Raw genomic sequence first — 19,001 nt, 5'->3', positions numbered from 1 at the left:
AACCTCAATCCGCAGCCCCAGCAAGGGACACAGCTGCAAAATGCCATGCGAAGTGATCAGGAGCTGGGTTGGCAAGAGTCCTGAGGAGTCCTGAGCAGGACTGGTTATACTGAGAGACCTGAGGAGTCCTGAGCAGGACTGGTTATACTGAGAGACCTGAGGAGTCCTGAGAAGGACTGGTTATACTGAGAGTCCTGAGGAGTCCTGAGCAGGACTGGTTATACTGAGAGACCTGAGGAGTCCTGAGCAGGACTGGTTATACTGAGAGACCTGAGGAGTCCTGAGGAGGACTGGCTATACTGAGAGTCCTGAGGAGTCCTGAGCAGGACTGGTTATACTGAGAGACCTGAGGAGTCCTGAGCAGGACTGGTTATACTGAGAGTCCTGAGGAGTCCTGAGCAGGACTGGTTATACTGAGAGACCTGAGGAGTCCTGAGCAGGACTGGTTATACTGAGAGTCCTGAGGAGTCCTGAGCAGGACTGGTTATACTAAAGAGTCCTGAGGAGTCCTGAGGAGGACTGGTTATACTGAGAGTCCTGAGGAGTCCTGAGCAGGACTGGTTATACTGAGAGACCTGAGGAGTCCTGAGCAGGACTGGTTATACTGAGAGACCTGAGGAGTCCTGAGCAGGACTGGTTATACTGAGAGTCCTGAGGAGTCCTGAGCAGGACTGGTTATACTAAAGAGTCCTGAGGAGTCCTGAGGAGGACTGGTTATACTGAGAGACCTGAGGAGTCCTGAGGAGGACTGGTTATACTGAGAGACCCAGGTTAAGTTTAGCACAGCTCTCCTGGCTTTTACAGCAGCACTCACCCATGTGTCCGCAGGTATGTGGCTTTTTATTGTGTGCTTGTCTCAACAACAAAGTTGAAGAGCTGTTGCAGAAACAATGTGGCCTAAACTATGAACTCTCCAGTCTTTTAGAGACAACATTTGCTGGCCACTATCCTGACATGTGCTGGATTTATACATCTTTCTTGTCTTGTGTAGCCATCTCCTCTTGTCTTCAGTGTTGCTTCCTTTGAGGGGCCTTTCTTGAATACTTGGCTTAGAGATGTTTGCCCTGTGTGTCTCCTCTTCACCCTGTATCACCCCTTCATAGCCCTCGGCTGAGGCTACCTTGTTTACCCAATGAGCTGACAGACAAATAAATGCAAGTTTCCTATGGGTGAGCCTGACTCGAGTACACCATTTCTTTCTCAGTGTGTAGATGTTAAGTGTAAATGCTACAGTCAGATCAAGAGTGTGTAAAGGAAACCAGGATACATTTAGTCCATCTGGGCACCAAGGATCACAGCAGAATCAAGTCATCTGCCTTTGGGCAGTGAGATATAGTTTTTGATATTTCCAGAAAAGGGAGACATCTACCTCCTTCTCAAAGGTTTAAGGAACACACAGTAACTGTACCTGGCTGTGTAAGGTAAGACAGGATGTGTGACATGCCAGTAGGAAGAGGGAGAAGGGGATTGGAGCCTCATGGCTTCCTGGCATCAAGGGACAGGTGTTCAGCACCTGCTCTGACCCTCCCACCCAGCCAGTGCAGGCTGGCAGGAGCCTGACTCCAGTGGGATCCAACCAGTCAAAACACAATCCTTTGCCTATAAATAGCAAGGTCTTTCAAACACTAATTAAAAATAAGTCTGGCATTTGGAGTCTCTGATAAACAAAAGGGCTAGGAGCAGAAACAAACAAATTTGATACATGGGTGGTAAAGGGTAACAGTGTCTCCCTAAGAACTTCTTTCCACTGCTCCTAAGTCTATGGACTTGGAAATGTGTAACAAAGTCCACCTTCCCGGTGAGCTACTAAGGAATTGTTTGTCAGTGTAAGACACTATAACATTTCACATAAGCCAACTGGTCTAAAATAGAAGTTCAAAAATAGACTGTAATGAGTATCGAGCACCTTGGTCCCCCATGCACCTCATACCTGTGCACACCCTGCTCAGGAGGGCTAAGTTTCCAGTGTCCTAATGCTCCAGGTGCTAGTAGCTGCTGACTGCAGGGCATAGAAAACTCAGTTAAGGTTTCTTATGTTCTCTGTATTTTAGAGCTCTGTGTCCAAGACCATTTTTCTTTGAACTTTTTCTTATGATTAAAAACATTAAATATTTATGATTTTATATTTTTCTCAAACCTGGAATTCATCTAGGACCTGTACTGTGTTCTTAATAAACTAAAATAAAGGCTCACATCATACTGCATTACCACAACCATCCAATTTTACTTTTTAAACCATAGCTGCTAGATTCGTTTTTCATTTCCTTTACACATGGCTTCTTTCTTGTCCTAGCTGAATGCAGCCGAGCTGCTCCCACACATCTGAGCTTAGTTTCCTTAATGAACAAGGGAAAGGCGGCACCACCAGAGCACAAAATGACCCGCCCAAGTCTTAATTCAAACAACTCCACCATGTAGCTCAAGCTTTTGGGGGACTTGTATCTGTCTTTATAATTTACGTAGTAAGATAGAAAACTTAGGCCTCCAACCATTTCATGTACAAACTGGCCACTGGAGACCCCTAGAGAAGAGAAGGCACTTGTCTGAAGTGTTGCTGGAAGCCCAGCCCTTGACTCCTAAAGCAAGCACATGGCGTCATACTACAGACAGCAGCAGCTACAGACAGGGGTTGCAGTGGGTTCATTGCCTTCCCGGGAGTCAGTGGGCACCAACAGTTTCAACTGTGTTACCTCTGCATCCTGCTCTGGGAGATGGTAAGTCTGCTGGAGACAGTGCAGTGTCTGAGGGCTCAGCGTCTTCTGCTCTAAGAGCCACTCCAAAAGCAAGACGATCTGGTCTGGAGAAAGCTGAGGACAAAAGAAACAGCCCTTGAAATATCATGTAGGCAACAAGAAGTTAATACCAAGGTTCTGAGCAAGAACCTCTGGGCCAGGGAAACCCCTGCCCTCTTAATGTCTGCAGAATGGAGAGAGCACTTGCTGACTTTCCTCACACATCAGGGTTGTCTACAGCCCTAAAGATTCGCATCCCAGGGTCTGGCAAAGCTGTTTTCCCTGGTTTATCATGTTGGGTATGTGCTTACAGAAGATTAAAATGGCACATGTCTTAATGTCACAATGCCTCATGGATGGCCTTGCCTTTATGGCATACATATGCCAAGAAGTGTTTCTGGCTATACAAGGACTCAAGAGTGCATCCAACTTTAGGCAAATTCACAAGAGTTAACCAGGCGGAGGTAGGTTCAGATTTCTTTCTGAACCATGTAGGCCTACAAGGCTCCCGCAGACACCTGAAAAATAAACACAGTGTAACAGTGCGTGTTCACAATGTAACAACTGCTTCCCCTCATAGCCCCTCCCTTTCATGAGCAGTCTGATTATAATCCCTGCCGTACTATAACACACTTTATAGGTTGCAGACAAGCACAATAGCACAGACACCTAAGCACATAGTTACTCTCACTCCTAATACCCAAATCGGTGGGACAGCAGCTAAGGGCAGTGAGAGGGAGAAGTCTGCGTGTGATACAAACATAAAATGACGTGCCTGTGAACAAACAGGTGCGGAGCTCACTGGGAGCGCCTCCCCCCACAGCCATCTCACCCCGCAACAGCAGAGTGGAGAGAAAGCTAAAGCTAACGCCTGTACTGACTGAAAAAGCTTCATGCTAATATCAGGGTTTTACAACTCTATACAAATTCCACCTTCTCTACACTGGGCACCCCTTCAGCCCTAACTATGCCTGATAATTCCTTCTAAGCAAACCAAATTTCTGGAGGCCAACACTAGGTCATCAGAGGGTGCCTACTAATACCATGATTTTAACTGCCAATTTCTATTACTCAAAAGACATTAACTTTTCAGCTTCTCTCCTCATGCCTCTCCTTTTTGCCCTAAAATACACGCTTTGTCCAAAGGCCAAGCTAGACACCCTCTTGCGCAGTGTTTTCCCTCGGGCCCCAATTAAGGCCCCTTTACCTCTAGCCACCTCACTGCTTCTCTTGTTTTGCTGTGGCAGTCAGTGGCTAAAGTCACCCATATGCCTAACCTGAGTATCCCTCCTGGGTTAAGTCACTGAACACAACTCCAGCTTAAAAGTCTGCGACTTGCTAACATGGGAGCCCAAGTGGATCTACACCTGCGCAGTGTTTTTCTTCCAAGCAGAAAGCTCACAACCCCACACGAACAGAATCGAAAGGATCACGGAAAGCTTTTGTTGTCACAAAATTGAGGCAATGGAAACATTTAGAGCTAAGCCCCCTGATTTAAGTTGGACAACTGAGATGGGAGGGAGGGCTGGAGGGGGAGTGCATATGCACTCAAACCTTTAGGGCTGTTTCCCAAGTTTATCTGGCTCTAATTAAAAGGCAGGAAAGAGTGAGGGTACACACCCCTCCAAGGAATCCATCCTCCTCCATTCAGTAGGGTACAGACACTCTCGTGCAAGAGCAGGCTTGTTCAGAGGCAGGCAGGACACAAGGCACAGCCATGCTGAACATTCCTTCCTAATGCGGGAAGAACTGTGCTAGTCTGGTCTTTGTAGAATGGACTGAGAGGAAGCACTCTGTTAGTAAACAACCTATCGCCACCTGGTTCTCCAATCCATGGGAAAATGTAGTCTCTAAACAATGAAGAAAGACAAATCTGTGACCTAATGCTGTTTTCAGCCACATTTAATAAAACTATCATTCATTCACAAGTAAATATTATATCACAAAAAAAGGATTAAAGACTTGAAAAGAGGATATGTTAAAGGAAAAATATTTTAATAGAGTGAACGTCTTTGTAAAATACATATTTGCTCCCTGTCGAGCCACCCTACAGCAGAAAAGAAATAATACACGATAAATGCTTGCAAAGTGACTGAACGATCTCAAGTACTTGCAAATGTGCTGGGAGGCAGTGCTGTGCCGCCAGTGGGCTGTCCTGGCAGCAGGCACAGGAGACATCCCACTTCCACTCACAGGGAAGTCAAATGAACTTTCACATAACTTTGGGTCCATCTGTGTGCTATCACGGAGGTACTGCAAGGGACACAGAGGGTGTCAGATGTACTATGGAGTCATCAAGAAAAAACAGCAGTGTCCCTGAGCATCCGGGCCCCAGGGAAGCCGGCGTGATATATTACAAGACCAGCCTGCTGTGAGACTGACACCCACCATTCAGTTGCAAAAGGAGAGAAAATTCTTTCTTTTCATAAACAATGATATATGTTATTATTTCCCGTAGAGAAGGCCTTGCAAAAATGCATCTGCCTTGGAAACGCAAGACAAAATAAGGCTATGAGCTGCCCAAATCAGATAGGTACTTAAAATCAACAGCACAGCCCTGTAAAACTTACTCAAATGAACACACGGAGCAGTATGTAACGGGAAGCAAATCAAGTGCAAGCGTTATTAACGACGGTGGAAATCTGTACTCTTGCCATTAACACTTAAGATTTCATAGTTGTTAATTTTGAAGAAATACACAAAGAAAAAAGTTAACTTCGTTTGCCCCCACCCTCACGACTTAGAAATTGAGGAAAGCGGCACAAGTCTGAAGTTTTAAAGTTTCTTGAAGAGAAAGTGTGAAATTTCTAACCCCCAGCCCTGACCCATGTAAAAGCAGCACAAAGAAAACCAACCCTGGGCTCTTGTAGGAGCCCGAGTGTCTTTACAGGAGTCAGGGGTGGGAGTGGGTGGGGGCAGGGATGGATGTCACTCTGAGCTCCCTCCCAGAGGACAATCCATCCACACAACTGCAGCCCCTGCTTTCTCTTCCATTAGCACAACACAATGCAGAAGAGCAGACTTACCTCCCGGATTAGGAATGCCACAGACAAGACAAGTCTCACCACGAAGCTTCCCCAGGCACAAACATCAGGACTGCAGCTGGCATGCCTTGAAGGCCAAGGGGAGCCCTTGAGCCCCTCCCTGGCCGCCCAGCTGGCGCACAGCAGTGGCTGTATGGGGAAGGAAGTCAGTGTGGCTCCAGACGGAGAGAGCCTGAGACTAATGCAGCCACAGACTGACAGTGGCGTGAGTTCTATTATTACCCCATTATCACTCTGGGATCTGAGCCTAAATGAAGCATGCTTCCTCCCTGGTGCCATTTCCTTTTATCCTGGCTGGAGACTAAAAGCGGATCAATGGGGCAATAATGTATGATGTCACTTCCATTATAGCAACAGCCTCCCCGCCTCTTTCAGTCTGTCTGAAACGCACAGAACGATCAATTCTTCCCAAAAATGGTTAAAAAATGCTTTGGGAGCATGCATCTTCCAGAAAAGCATTCTCTGCTATATTTGTCTATGTTACTTTGGCAGGAACTGTTTACACAGAACAAAACAGAAGAAATGAGGGAGGGAGAAAAATCTCAAATTCTCCTGTAGGCTGGAGACTTGTTGGCTGGAATTCAACCCAAACAGGGGCCAGGGGCCAGGGCAGAATGCCGCTGACCTCTGAGAGTCATGTGCAGAAGGTGAAGGGTGACCTCACGGATATAAAACACCTTTCATTGTATAAGGTACTCTGAATCTGGAAAATTCCTTGCTACCTTCTCCAGGAAGCACAACCACTACCCTGCAGGCCTGAAGGCCACCCACTCAGGTCCATGGCTGCCTGCCACAGGTAAAGGACACATGTGGACGGAAGGAAGACAGGCACCACTCTGAGACTTAAAATAAAACTCCATTGAGTGAATTTTCACTTATAAGATTCTTGCCGATAGCGTGAGATAAGGATACCATGGAGAGAAGTTCCCCAAACAAGAGCAGGAACTTCTATTTCCTCAGGATCCAGAGAGAAACAGAAACAGGAGCCAAAGGAAGCCATGGTCTTCTCTGCCTGTCAGGAAAGGGCTTCCTTTCCTGTTGGGATTCACACAACAGGCAGGGTAGGCGTATTAAGCCTGCTCTTCGTTCATGGGTAATGTCTGTGGGACCTCCGGACAGAACTAAAGTGCCTTCCACGCATTAGAAACTTAAAGAGAAACAGCTGCTGCTGCTGCTGCTGCTGCTGCTGCTGCTGCTGCTGCTGCTGCTGCTGCTGCTGCTGCTGGAGGCAGCAGAAAAATGGTTCTCCACATCGGTTTTTGTTTTAATCGAACTTTAAAGAACTGCCTAAACCTAAGACTAGCTAGAACACTGAATGTGAATCTTGTTTGCATTATTTTGAGGGTAAAAATGGAGGTTGCTAGCAAATGAAGGTTATCAAATAATGAAGAGTGAAAATATTTTCTTTTCAAATTATAGAACTCACCACCAGGCAGGCAACCCTCCTAGTAGTGTCAGTTTCTTTTGGCTACCAAGCATCTTCAGAGCTACACTCTGCAATGACCACTGCAGCAACAAATATTCACAGAATCCATGGCATTAGATGTTTGAGACACGTTACTAATAGCTTGAGATATGTGAACTTGTAAGTCATCGTTTGATCACAGCCCCTCCAAACTGCTACCACAGGATGAAAGAGCATGATAGCCGCCAAGAACAGGTGGGAGCTAAAGTAGGCTGTGGCACAGAGAATCACCATGCTTCCAAGTGGGAGCGTCAAATTGTAAAATGTGTTATTATTTGAACCTTTGTTAGAAGTATTACCCATGCTTCGAGCAATGTGACATCAAGCATATCCTGTGAACTGCAGGAAACCAGAGCATTGGGGCCAGCTGGGTCCTACCACCATGTGTCTACTACTATTTTATGCCACTGTGTATTTCAGAAACTAAATTAAGCTAAATGCTCAAATTAAAATTTTCCAAGGACTTTACAAGAAACATTTGAAGTTTTCTCATCTGCCTGCCTAGAATCTACCAGGTCCACAGTGATGGGACAGAGGGGTACACTCCCACTACTTCACTCTTCTGGGAAGAACCGATTCAAACAAGAAGTCCCAGAGCGCTACAGGCTATCTTCCGTCCTGCTGAAGGTCCCGAAGCACAGCACTTTTATGTATCAAAGAGCACTTTCAACTTCTTGTGTTCAGAATTTGATAAACTTTGAACTTCTAATTCATAAGCAGTGATATCTTAATTCTAAATTCTTGTTATCTACCAATTCATCTCAATGTAAATTCCAGGACGGGAATAAATGCGTTTCTGTTATCAAACCTTTCAGCTAGTTCTGAGTTAAAACACAGTGTTGTAGCCACAGAGTGGATAGTATAGCTATTACAGAGAAGGGGTGAGAGCTGTTATCAGAGTAGAGAAAGTCCAGCATAAAATGTAGAACATTTGGGTAAAATACTTCTTTCTTCTTTTTGAGACAGGTTCTCATGCAGCCAAGGCTAGCTTGAAGCTGCCCGTGTAACAAAGGTAGGGAACAGTGACTTCTGATGCCCCTACTTTCACTTCTGGGGTTCTGAAATGATAAGCATGTGCCACCATGCAAGGAGTGTGCTGGCTCAGGTGTGTGTGTGTGTGTGCATTTGTGTGTGTGTGCATGTGTTCATGTATGTGTATGTGTGTGTGCCCATTCCGTGTACACGCATACATGCTAGGCAAGTATTCTACCAAGTCGCATTTCCATGACAAGTAAATAAATTTCTAAAGACCTAGAAGGAAGTTACAGTCAGTTTTGAGTGATCCACACACCCTTTCCTTTTTTACTTCCTACACCTCAGTCTGAAATATTTTCTTACTCCTGATGAATGACTGAAGGAATATAGTAGACCTTATGTAGTTCGGGCTGCATCTGTGAATGAAGTGCTGAGAAGGCAACCAGCAGCTTCTAAAATGCAGGACCAGCCATGAGCGGCTCCCCTATAGGGCACACAGCAAAATCGCTATGTTCATGACCAGGAACAGTATTCGCTGGCTTCAGTACTTTCACCCATAGGTCGGTGATATCTTGTTAAATAGAAAACGTGCTTCTGTGCAAGGAGGTGTTTGCTGTGCAAGATTGCTAAACAGGTTCAATCTACAGATCCACATGGGAGACACATGGCACAGTGTCCACACAGACATTATGCGTGCACACATAATAATGGAAGAAAAAGTTTAAACATGGAAGAATACTGTTTTCCAAATGCTTATAGATACATGCAAAGCTGTCATTTTAAGAAAATTATCAAATACTGTCTCTTTTTTTTTTCTCCATGGGAAAAATATAGTTAACTATAAATTCACTCAAGCCCAGAAATTTTTCTTATATTTCTCTATCTTCCCACATTACTATGTCAAAGTGAGATAACCTGTGTAGCCACGGGGTACAAATGTGCTGTTTAGTAAATAACTAAGTAGACATGAGATCCTTCGTGGCTGATTTTGGTGCAGTTAACTCTGCCTCCTGCAAAGCTGAAAGAATTGAGGTCCTCATATTCATGAACAAGAGCTTCAATTACTCTGGAAGCTATGCATCCTCTGAATGAGTGCTAACGTGCAGAATAGCCCACCTCCTACAGAAAACACCATCTTCAAAGTTGTATCACAAAAGCTAGAATCCTCAAGTTTAAACAGGACAGAGCACGCTCAAACACAACTCTTATTTTAAAGTTCGTCATGAGAATGACTGAAACTACATCTGTTTCATGTGCCCACCTACTCCCAGATTTCATAGTTAAATCATTAAAAAGAATTCAGTGTCCAACACGGCAAGATGGAGTAACAGGGTGACAACGTCTGCAAGAAGAGCCATCAATAAACAATTTAATGGTGTGAAAGAATCTATCAAGAGCAGATGTACAGAGCTGCAGGCAAGTGTTCAGAACAGAAGATTTGCTCTACAGTAGAACAAATTCAAAGAACTCAAATTTCAAATGTTCTGACCTAAAAGGTTTTATCAGCACTGTATGCGGCGGCTCCGATGTCTCCGATGCAGTGGACCAGGCTCAGTGAAGATGAGGGTCCACCGATGAAGAAACTGGACTACTGTATGAGGACCAGCATGCCTGGCCTCCATGTTAAATTTGCTAACAAGTATTAAAATTCAGTGTAAAAAACAAAGCCACAAAAACATGCTCATAACGAGAGGAATGAGAAAGGCAACGGAAGCCCAGAGAAGTCACTGCTCAGAGTGGTTCTCCTCACATACTCAGGTGTGGGTACAATCATTTTGAAACAGTTTCGAAATGAAATTTACTCTTAGCTGTTCATCTGAAGTCAAAAAAACAATGTCCCCTCACCCCTGGCTCTGGCCTTTCTTCTTCACAGAAAGAACTGTACAACATAAATGTCCTTCTGGCCAGATTTTTTTCCCCCTAACGTTCTTCTGTCTTTCGTACCGAATCTAAACTACCCACAGATTCTGGCATATGTCTACAATTTGCAAGTTGGTTTCTTTTGTATCATTATACGTACAGTCAACCACAACTATAGACAAACAGCAGGGTGTTAGAAGAGGGGGCCAAGTCTTACTACATGAATTACTGCTGGAAAAATAAAGCACGTGGTTGTTATTGAATAAAATGCTTGCTAGGTACCACTGTCCAACTGCTACCCAGTGTGGCAGTCTCACTTTATAGAGTAATCTAAGTTGTGTAAGGCAGGAGAGTCATGTTTGGCCTCGTCTTTGACACTCTGGGATTCCTAGTGTGGGTGTTTTATGCCCTGGATCAACTCAGAAAAATTCAAGAATATTCATGCAAGGGAAAGAAACAAACAACTTCTGGGGAAAAAAAAAAAAAAAACAACAAAGCAGCTTTGGACTTTTAGGCCGAGTATTCGTGTTTTTCAAACCTAAAGGGGATGGAGGCTGTATTGGACCCGCATATGGTGTACAGGAGAAGCTGATGTCTGCAGATGTGCAAGCAGCATTAGGGACAGGAGCCTGACCAAGTCTCCCTATCCAAAGCCATGCTCCTCACAGAGTGACCAAGCACTGGCAAAAGTACAGAAGCCACCCCAGTACAGGAAGCCTAAGACTGGCCCCAAGGTGCTCAGGTCTGAGGTCTATTGTGAGCTCTAGGCTGGATGCAGCCAGGAAGCCTTTGTGTAGCTGTGGAATGCACAGTCCCTTGCAAGGTGTGGGTCTGAGTCTATTCAGCTTCTTCCTCAGGAACTGGCATGGACGCTAGTGACCCCAGGACAGCTGCTGCCTAACATCACAAAGGCATCAAGTCACTGCTAAAAATTTCACAAAAATAAACCTGCTCAACTTCTGGCCAGTTTGTATCTCGCTTTGCATAGGTACAATGGGTCCATTTAGAAAAGTCCAGACTTGTTTTGTTGAAATGATAATGCATTCTAAGTGTTCTGATTATTTCATCTCTAGTAGAAAATGCCGTAGAGACCTTCCTTCTTCCTCAGATCCAATTGGAACTGTATGAATTATCTTGGAACCTACCAATAGTTGATTTTTTTAAGAGGAAGAAATGAAGCTAGGTTTCCATCTTAAGAGAAAATTTTCCTACGTAATTAAATTACATAACTGAATTTTTAAAAAGAGAAACTTTTCAAAAAAAAAAAAAAAAAAAAAAAACAAGGCACCACAGCACATATTCCCGTTCCCAACCATCGCTTTGCTGTTAACACGCCAACTAAAACGGTCATTATTCCAAAGCCAGGCAAGACTCTAGTTTACACAATGCATGAATCAATACACCATAGTCCACCCCCTAAATATGTTCAATTATAAAATGGAAACAAATAAAACTCAAACTAACCTGAAAAAAAAAAAGTGGCTACAGGTCCCTCAACGTGAGGAGACCCAGAAATCACTCACTTTAACGCCACAAGCTGAGAACCACTTGCCCCGCTCATTTCCAGCTTAGCTTCTTAATTCAGACCTTTGCGAGGAGGAATAATCACGGCCGGCCGAGGCAGAAATACAACGAACACACTGTGCACTGCAGGGCGATGCAAACAAATGCCGTCAAAGTCAGGGGAGAGTGCGGCCTCTGCTCTCTGCTCTGGGTTCCCATCTGAGCAGAGCCTGAACGTGCAGCTGTCTAGAACCTCAACTTAACCTGTTGAACATTCCCAGACAAAGCCAGAGCCAGCCACCGCGCGTTGCTGTTTTCCTGCTGGAGTGAGTGTCCTTCAAGCTCTCCCTGCTGCAGGGCAGGGTGTCTCTGCGGATCTTTTCTCCAGGACCTGCCAGGAACTATAATCCCGAAGCCCTGGAATGCACTCCAAGTAGAAACGCCCTCATCCCAAAGCCCTGGAACGCACTCTGAGTAGAAACGCCCTCAGCAAGGGAGAACAAAGCAGCAAAGTCCCGGACAGGGTGCAGGGGCAGACAAGGGAGCCGTGGCCTCCTTACCTTGACCTGGGACCTGCACCTGCCGGCGTAGGCTGATAAGGGCCGCTCGCCCCGCCCTCTCTGCTCTAGCCAATCCACAAGGCCGCCCCGCCCTAACATCCCCGCCCCCCGCAATTCCACAAATTAGGCGTTCGCCTCCCACCCCGCACTTACTCAACATACAGACCAGTCCCAGTACAGCCTGTGATTCAAATGAGAACAAAGGCGGGCTTAGCATGGCACTTTCCTTCCAATTCACTAAAGTGAGGCCCCCTCATTACACTGGGTCCCATGAACACTTCCTTGAAGATCTTTCCAGTTAGAACCGGGATGAAAAACAATCTGATTTTTCCCGCGGAGCAAAACATTCCTGGGTCACCTGGAAGCAGCGTGTAGGTCTAGGAGGGAGGGCAGAAGAAGAAAAAGCTGCCCAGCCGGTTTCTGGTAAACAATCTGCATAATTGCTAATTAGGAGTGGGGGGTGGGGGCGACTGCCAACCTCTCACACCAAATCATTAGGAACAGTTAGTTACCTGAAAGAGGAAGGGGAAAGGGGCGCCAGAAATAAGTTTCCTGGGTTTGCCACCAGCTCTGATGAAGAACACTCCCAGGACATACCACTGGCATTCTGGTCACGAGGGAAGATCGATTCCAACAACAGAATCACTTCATTCGCCACCGTCCCTAGCACTGCTTCTTCAAACCTGATTATCATTGCACGCACAGTTGTTTACCAGAATGGTGAAGCGGGCATTTGAAGATATGACGCAAACAAAACGATAAGGGTTTCCTCCAAACAAGCAAAATGCATCGGGCAGAATCCCATTTACAATTTTAAGTATTAAAATTCCACTCCAGTTTTAGATGCTGAGTGGAATTTCAGGGACTAGAACCATACCCTTAAAAAATGCTTAGAAAAAAAACAGCATCACATGCTACCTGCCAGTCCTGGTTTGATCCAAGTCATCTTCGCCCATTTAGAACTGTCGGGAAGCTTACAGGGTAAATTTGTAAGAAGCGTTTTTATTTTATTTTTAAGTTTCAGGCAATGAACTACTGTCTGGGAGGAAGAAATAAAAACCTTGACTCTAAACAACCCAGAACAAATACGTTATACAAGTCTTTCAGTGTGACCTGGCCCACAATAGACTTTAAAATGTAAAAATTTTAGTTAGTTACGGTTTCCGTCTTATTCTAGGCTTTCACTAGGATATATTCCAGTTTCAGATGAGGGATCCATAGCCCAAGACTATGGAAAATTAATACAGCATTTTGTTTTCTTGCAAAACACCATTTTTGTTTAGCAGCTAAGCACAATTTAAAGCTTAACTGTAGCAACCATTTTAAGTCTTTTTAAAAGATACAAGCAAACAGACCAAAAAAAAAATCCAAAATACAAGTAATTTCTAGATTAAACAGTATAAATAAATCGTTAAGACAAATGCAAACCAAAATCAGCGTATCTATCTCAGCTCAAAGCTTTAATACAAAAAACCAGGAGCCTGGTACATAAAAATACAGAAGGGACTTCCAAACACCTGCTTTCTAGGTCAAATCAACAGTGAACAACGGTCAGGGAGACCTCCCCTTTAGAGAAAAATAGTTCCCCCAGACTTATCTTTTCCAAATTCTTCAGTCAAATTTAGAAATCAAAGTTTTGGCTAGATAGGTCTCCTTTTGTGCAAGAGAGCGCTTTTCTTTATTAAAAATGTTAATATTTTAAATAACAAGAATCATTACAAATCATAATTTCTCAAAGTAGTTTTCATTTTGAAAAAGCAAGCAATATAAATACACAACAAAGAGACAGGGCGAGAAGCTCTACAGAACTCCCCAAAATGTTCCTGTAAAGGTTGACTTTAAGCAGCCTTGCGCCAATGCTCAGGGTTTGATTTTAAAAGCAAAAGTCTGTTGGAGATTGAACTAACACACTCTCTCTCACTCTCGCTCTCCTCTTGCTCTCTCACTCTCTCTCTCACTCTCTCTCTCTCCTCCTTTCCCTCTGCCCTCCAACCCCAACCATCAGGCTACCTGCATCTCTCAGTCATCCTGTTTAAGTGCTACGCGGAGTGAAGGACAAAAAGTAGAAGCCAATGATCCTGCTAGAGGAGGAGGCGGCTGTGATGTGGAACATCCGAAAGTGGGAGCACCTCAAACAGATACACCTTCGGGTATCAGGTCACCTGGCCCCGCCTCTGGAACCTGCCGGCCATCCCGGCAGCACAGCTCCTGCACTGACACAGACCAGGGAACTGGGGCTAAGGCAAAACCTGACGTTCCAAAGTAGAGGCGACGACTTGCATTTGTGAGTCTGAAGACCCAGTTTGGCTCTAGGTGTGAGCACACAATGGCCTGCCTCCCTTTCTCACACAGCCACACTGTTGTACTGGAACAAGCGGCAGGCAGCACCTTTAAGGCAGGTACCTCCCCTTTCCAGACTCCCTCTGGGCTTCACTTCCAGGTATTTGCTATGGCAGGACTCCAGAATCTCCGCAGGAAAGGCCCTTAGTAGTCTTAAATGGCAAGGCACAACTCTGGCTTTTTGGGTCTTATCCTCAGTCATTTCAGTCAGCAGCTCTCTTATTTCACCAGCTAAGAACTATCCTGTGTCAACTGCATCTGCTGGGAATTCCTGAGCCCCGGGAAACCTGGGATGTCGGTCTTCTTTCCTCAGGCTCTCACCCAGCACAGTGTTGAAGTAATAATGTAAATTGTCTCCTAGTAGGATCAAGGTTTCCATCTTGGCCCATTAGCAGTTATTCTTAGCAACTAAATGATGAAAAGTGAAAATAGTCCAACTTAAAAGAGAAATCAAAGACACTGCACTTACAAACCTACACCGTTAATTTCACAGCCATTACAGGCAAATGTCATGTCTATTTCAGGGGTGCTTCCTGGGAGTCTGGTGACAGCTTAAGGAATGCAGCTCCACCATGTGCAAATGAAGACTGTGCCTCGCAGCTCACAAGCTACCCCACTGCCCCAGGAACCACTCTGTGGCCAGGGACAATGCTACCCAAGGCCTGCAAAGAGATGACCTAGATAGAAGGGAAGGCAAAGCCTCTTACTATATAAGCATGTGCACACAGCGGTGTCCTACCATGGAAAGGTTTAAAGATGGGTCCTTCAACAAAGGCTTATGTGTTTAAAAAAAAAAATAGTATGGTAATGGAGCTTTCCCTGAAAAGTGTTAAAAAAATATGCTGCAAAAAATACACACGACAAACAATTATTCCCAAATCAATACAACTATAATTAGATTGTTCTTTTGAGCAGAAAGTTCAATTTCCCTTAACTAAAATTATAAAATACTTACATGTCACTTAAATTTCTCCTTACTGAGTAGCTAGCATGTTAGACACTAATCTGACAGGTTAGGTAGCAAGGTAGAAATCCCCATTATATTAACAAGGCATGGGGCCTTTTCTCCTATTCGTTTACATGTGTGTGCATACATACAAAGTCTTCTCTGGGACTAGACAGTCTGCTAGCATCAGCTGTACAGGTTTTCTGACTCACTGCCGTTTCTTCTCCATACATGTTTCACTGTGGTGGGCAGCAGGATGACAGCCTGGAAACCCTGTGATTCTCTGAGGTGAAGAATCACAATGAAGGCAACGAAGTCAGAGACGGAATTAGAGACTGCACATCAACTAACCTTGCTGATTAGAGCAGAGTAGCCCTCCCTACAAGAGTCTTTATTAGCAAAAAGATAAGGAGGAGAAGGAAACCTGAGAGGCCAGCCTGACCAAGCTGTCTTTGAAAATGGAGGAAGAAGTGGAGGCTCAAAGAAATCCAGGAAAGCTGTAAGAATCAAGGAAGTGGCTCCCTCCAGCCTCAATTTAAAGGAAAGCAGCCCCACCCATAGTCCATTAACCTACTGAGGCTTACTTGGACTTTTGACTTCCTGCTATTGTAACATAATGTTTCAAACTGCTAATTTTGTGGTGCTGTGTTACAGCAGCCATCAGAAACTGATACATTTAAGCCCCTCTACTGCCAACGCCAATCTTAGCTTCTGGCTCAACACAGGAGAAAAAGGATAACATAGAATGTCCTTCATTTCCAGCTGGACCTGAATCTATCAGACTCCTTCTATAAGGGAGCTTTCTTGCATGCATGCTGCTTTATGGGTGATTTCAGACTCAGCTCCAGTAGCTGAGAACTTTGCTGGGGCAGAGGAGTGGGAGAGAAGGAGGTCTGCTGCTCAACAGAGCACCACAACCAGGCACAGGGCGTTAACCTAACAGGCCAAACATGAAACAGAGCGCCACCGGCAACTGTGTCTTGATCAAATCTAGGAGTTAATCAGTAACATAACCCCACCACCTTTTTTCATGGCTTTAATTATTACAGCCAGTAAGAAATATTCAGCCGTCTCTGTTTAGTAATGTTTTATTTACCCCTAAAGGCTGAAGTCTTCATTAAATGCAGAAGAGTTGAGCTCAATTCAACACATATGTTGAATTCAGAGCCCGGTGGTTGCTTTTTTCTTAAGTGTCTCCCCTTAGTGCACCCATCCCCAAGGACCCCAGATAAATAATCCACAATTGCCATTTAGCAACACCAAAATTTTATATCATACCTATTTTCTTAAGTTTTAAAAAAAATTTAGTATTAATTATAATTTAATAATCTAATAATTAATGCTTTGTTTTGCCAGCACAAATCATAGCTCTGGCTCCCAAACATGCGTGTGCATGTTAAACCTGGCTAAGTTTGGGAGGAGCCCAGAGCCTTTTATTTTAAACTAACAAAATATCAATGTAGTAAAAGGAACATGGAACGGTGGCATTCAACGTTTCCTGCAGTCCACGTGGCCATAAGTTGATGCCTATCCATGTCTTATGGTATGGCAACTCAAGACATGGTGTCTGCCGGTTCCTGTTTTATATCCCCTGCCAAAAGGAAATGGCTACTTCCAGGAAAATGCTTCAATAATTGAACTGTAGGGTGGGCTATATGTCTTTGTAGATCAATATTCCAGCTCTGACTGACACTTACTACACTGGTGTATGGAGCCGATAAGACAGTGGAGGACCCTACACAAGAGGGAGGCTAAGGAAAAGGATGGTGGTTGGGGGGTGGGGGCAACCAGTAACTTATAAACCTCCTACAGACATATGAGTTGATGTAAAGATGGCAGACGCCTCATTTCTTCCCTTAGGAGACATAATCTGAGCAGCTGGCATGTCTGTAGGGACAAATGCTGGAAGCTGAGGGCTATTTAATCCTCCGATCCCTGAACTCTGTCAAAACAAATTCAACTTAATGCTCCCCCCACCCCCGGCCACATTTGTTTACCTTTATCAGACAATCCTCAATGGCCAACTGTTTCTGAAGAGCAAGACTCCAATAGCACAGAGAAATCTGATGGACCCCAAGCAACCCTCCCATGACATTCTATTAAGTGTTTTAGTTCACAGATAGACAACCTCAGCTGGTCCCTCAGACTCCTGCCTATCTAGGAAGCCCACGGTAACCCCTCTTTCAGTCCTAAAGTGGGTCAGTTCTCCACATGAATTCCAGTGGTGCCTTGGTCTAACAAAGTCCTGCCCAGACAGATGTAACCTGGATTCCATGAGAAGCCTCTGAGAGCAAGCATCTTCTGGAAAAGGTGAGTGGGAATGGCCCAGAAACCCAGCATCTAGGATAGCTTCACAGACTAAGCTTGCTGTTTGCCAGCAAGAGGTCCAACGGCTAAGGATCTTGATGCAGCGCTACTTAAAGGAACAAGGCCAGCCAACAATGCTCCTTGAGCAGAAATCTCTGCAGAGTGTTGTGCCTGCACCATAGAAGCACTAGTTACTTTACAATAAGGGAGGCTATTTACAGCTCTCCTGTCTCCATTTCCCAGAAGTGTCCACCAGTCTCCACATGGGCAGGTAGTGCTATAGTTGCCAAAAGCTGTACTGTGTAAGTTCTGTCATTACACATTTTGTCACTTTATTCCAGTTTGGGTGTGTGCTTGTTGTACTCAGATTTACAATGTATACAAGTTGCCTAGAAAGCAAAGCCCCACATTCAGCCTAGTGCAGGATAAGCTACAGCCCACTAGAAATCAGCAGGCTCCCTACTATAGTATGGAGGGGATTCCCATTCACCCCATTGCTCCTGTTTGATGCTACCTAGTTTTCAAGGGAGTTGGTGTAACTGAAAAGAAGCAAGACCCTTTCCCCATCTGTCCAGAATGCACTTTACATTTAGGAAATCCATGTGTTTTTATGTGACTTAGTTGTGGCTCACATGGCAAGTATCTATGGACAGCCCCTCCCATATTGGTCAGCTTTCACCGAGAGTCCAGTGAAGTTTAAACATGTCTAAGGTGCTCTCCTACCACATCTCTGACTCATGGTTATAAGATGTCAGTGGCAGAAAGCTGGTCAGAATCAGCAAGAACCACCAACTGAAGTTGGCTTGTGAAGCCTTAGGAGGTCTGAGGTTGCTCTGAGGGAGTGGGTTCCCCTGTCCCATGGCATCCCACCTGGGACACGGCAGCTCCTAAGCATGGCCTGCCTCTCCCTAGCAGAGCAGCTAGCTGTAAGCCAGTCATGTTCCTGGGTCTCTCATTCCACGCTGGAGAGTGGGAATGCGTCTCCCTAGCTCCTCTAGCAATCTCTTGGAAGAAACTGCCCAGAACAGAAGAGGTCATGTTTATTCACAGACCTGGGAGTGGGAGGGATGTACTGCCCCAGGGGAAGCTACAGTTAAGTTCCCCGGGGAAGACCTGAACTCAGCGTGTGGTAGTATCTAACAGCCTCTGTATTATGCCATAATCTCAGATGGAAAAAGTCTACAGAGTGTATCTGAACATAGATGTGCACCTGATGACTTTCACATCATCCAGCAAAGAACTCGGATCAGCTTTCTGGTTAAACAAAGG

General features: G+C 44.9%; 1 protein-coding gene across 4 annotated transcripts in view; it reads right to left on the bottom strand.

The window, feature by feature from the left end:
• Positions 1-19,001, bottom strand: part of Aopep (aminopeptidase O) — a 361,204-nt gene that overhangs the window by 41,148 nt on the left and 301,055 nt on the right. For all 4 annotated transcript variants that reach the window (NR_110521.1, NR_110520.1, NM_001289926.1 and 1 more), the window contains one exon: positions 2,691-2,807. Coding sequence is in view for 2 of the 4 variants with exons in the window: in NM_001289926.1 (NP_001276855.1) it covers positions 2,691-2,807 (117 nt within the window). In the remaining 2 variants the exon portion in view is untranslated. The remainder of the gene's footprint in view (positions 1-2,690; positions 2,808-19,001) is intronic.

This window comes from Mus musculus, chromosome 13 (genome assembly GCF_000001635.26).
Source record: "Mus musculus strain C57BL/6J chromosome 13, GRCm38.p6 C57BL/6J".
NCBI lineage: Eukaryota > Metazoa > Chordata > Mammalia > Rodentia > Muridae > Mus > Mus musculus.
This window is presented reverse-complemented; position numbering and strand designations above follow the sequence as displayed.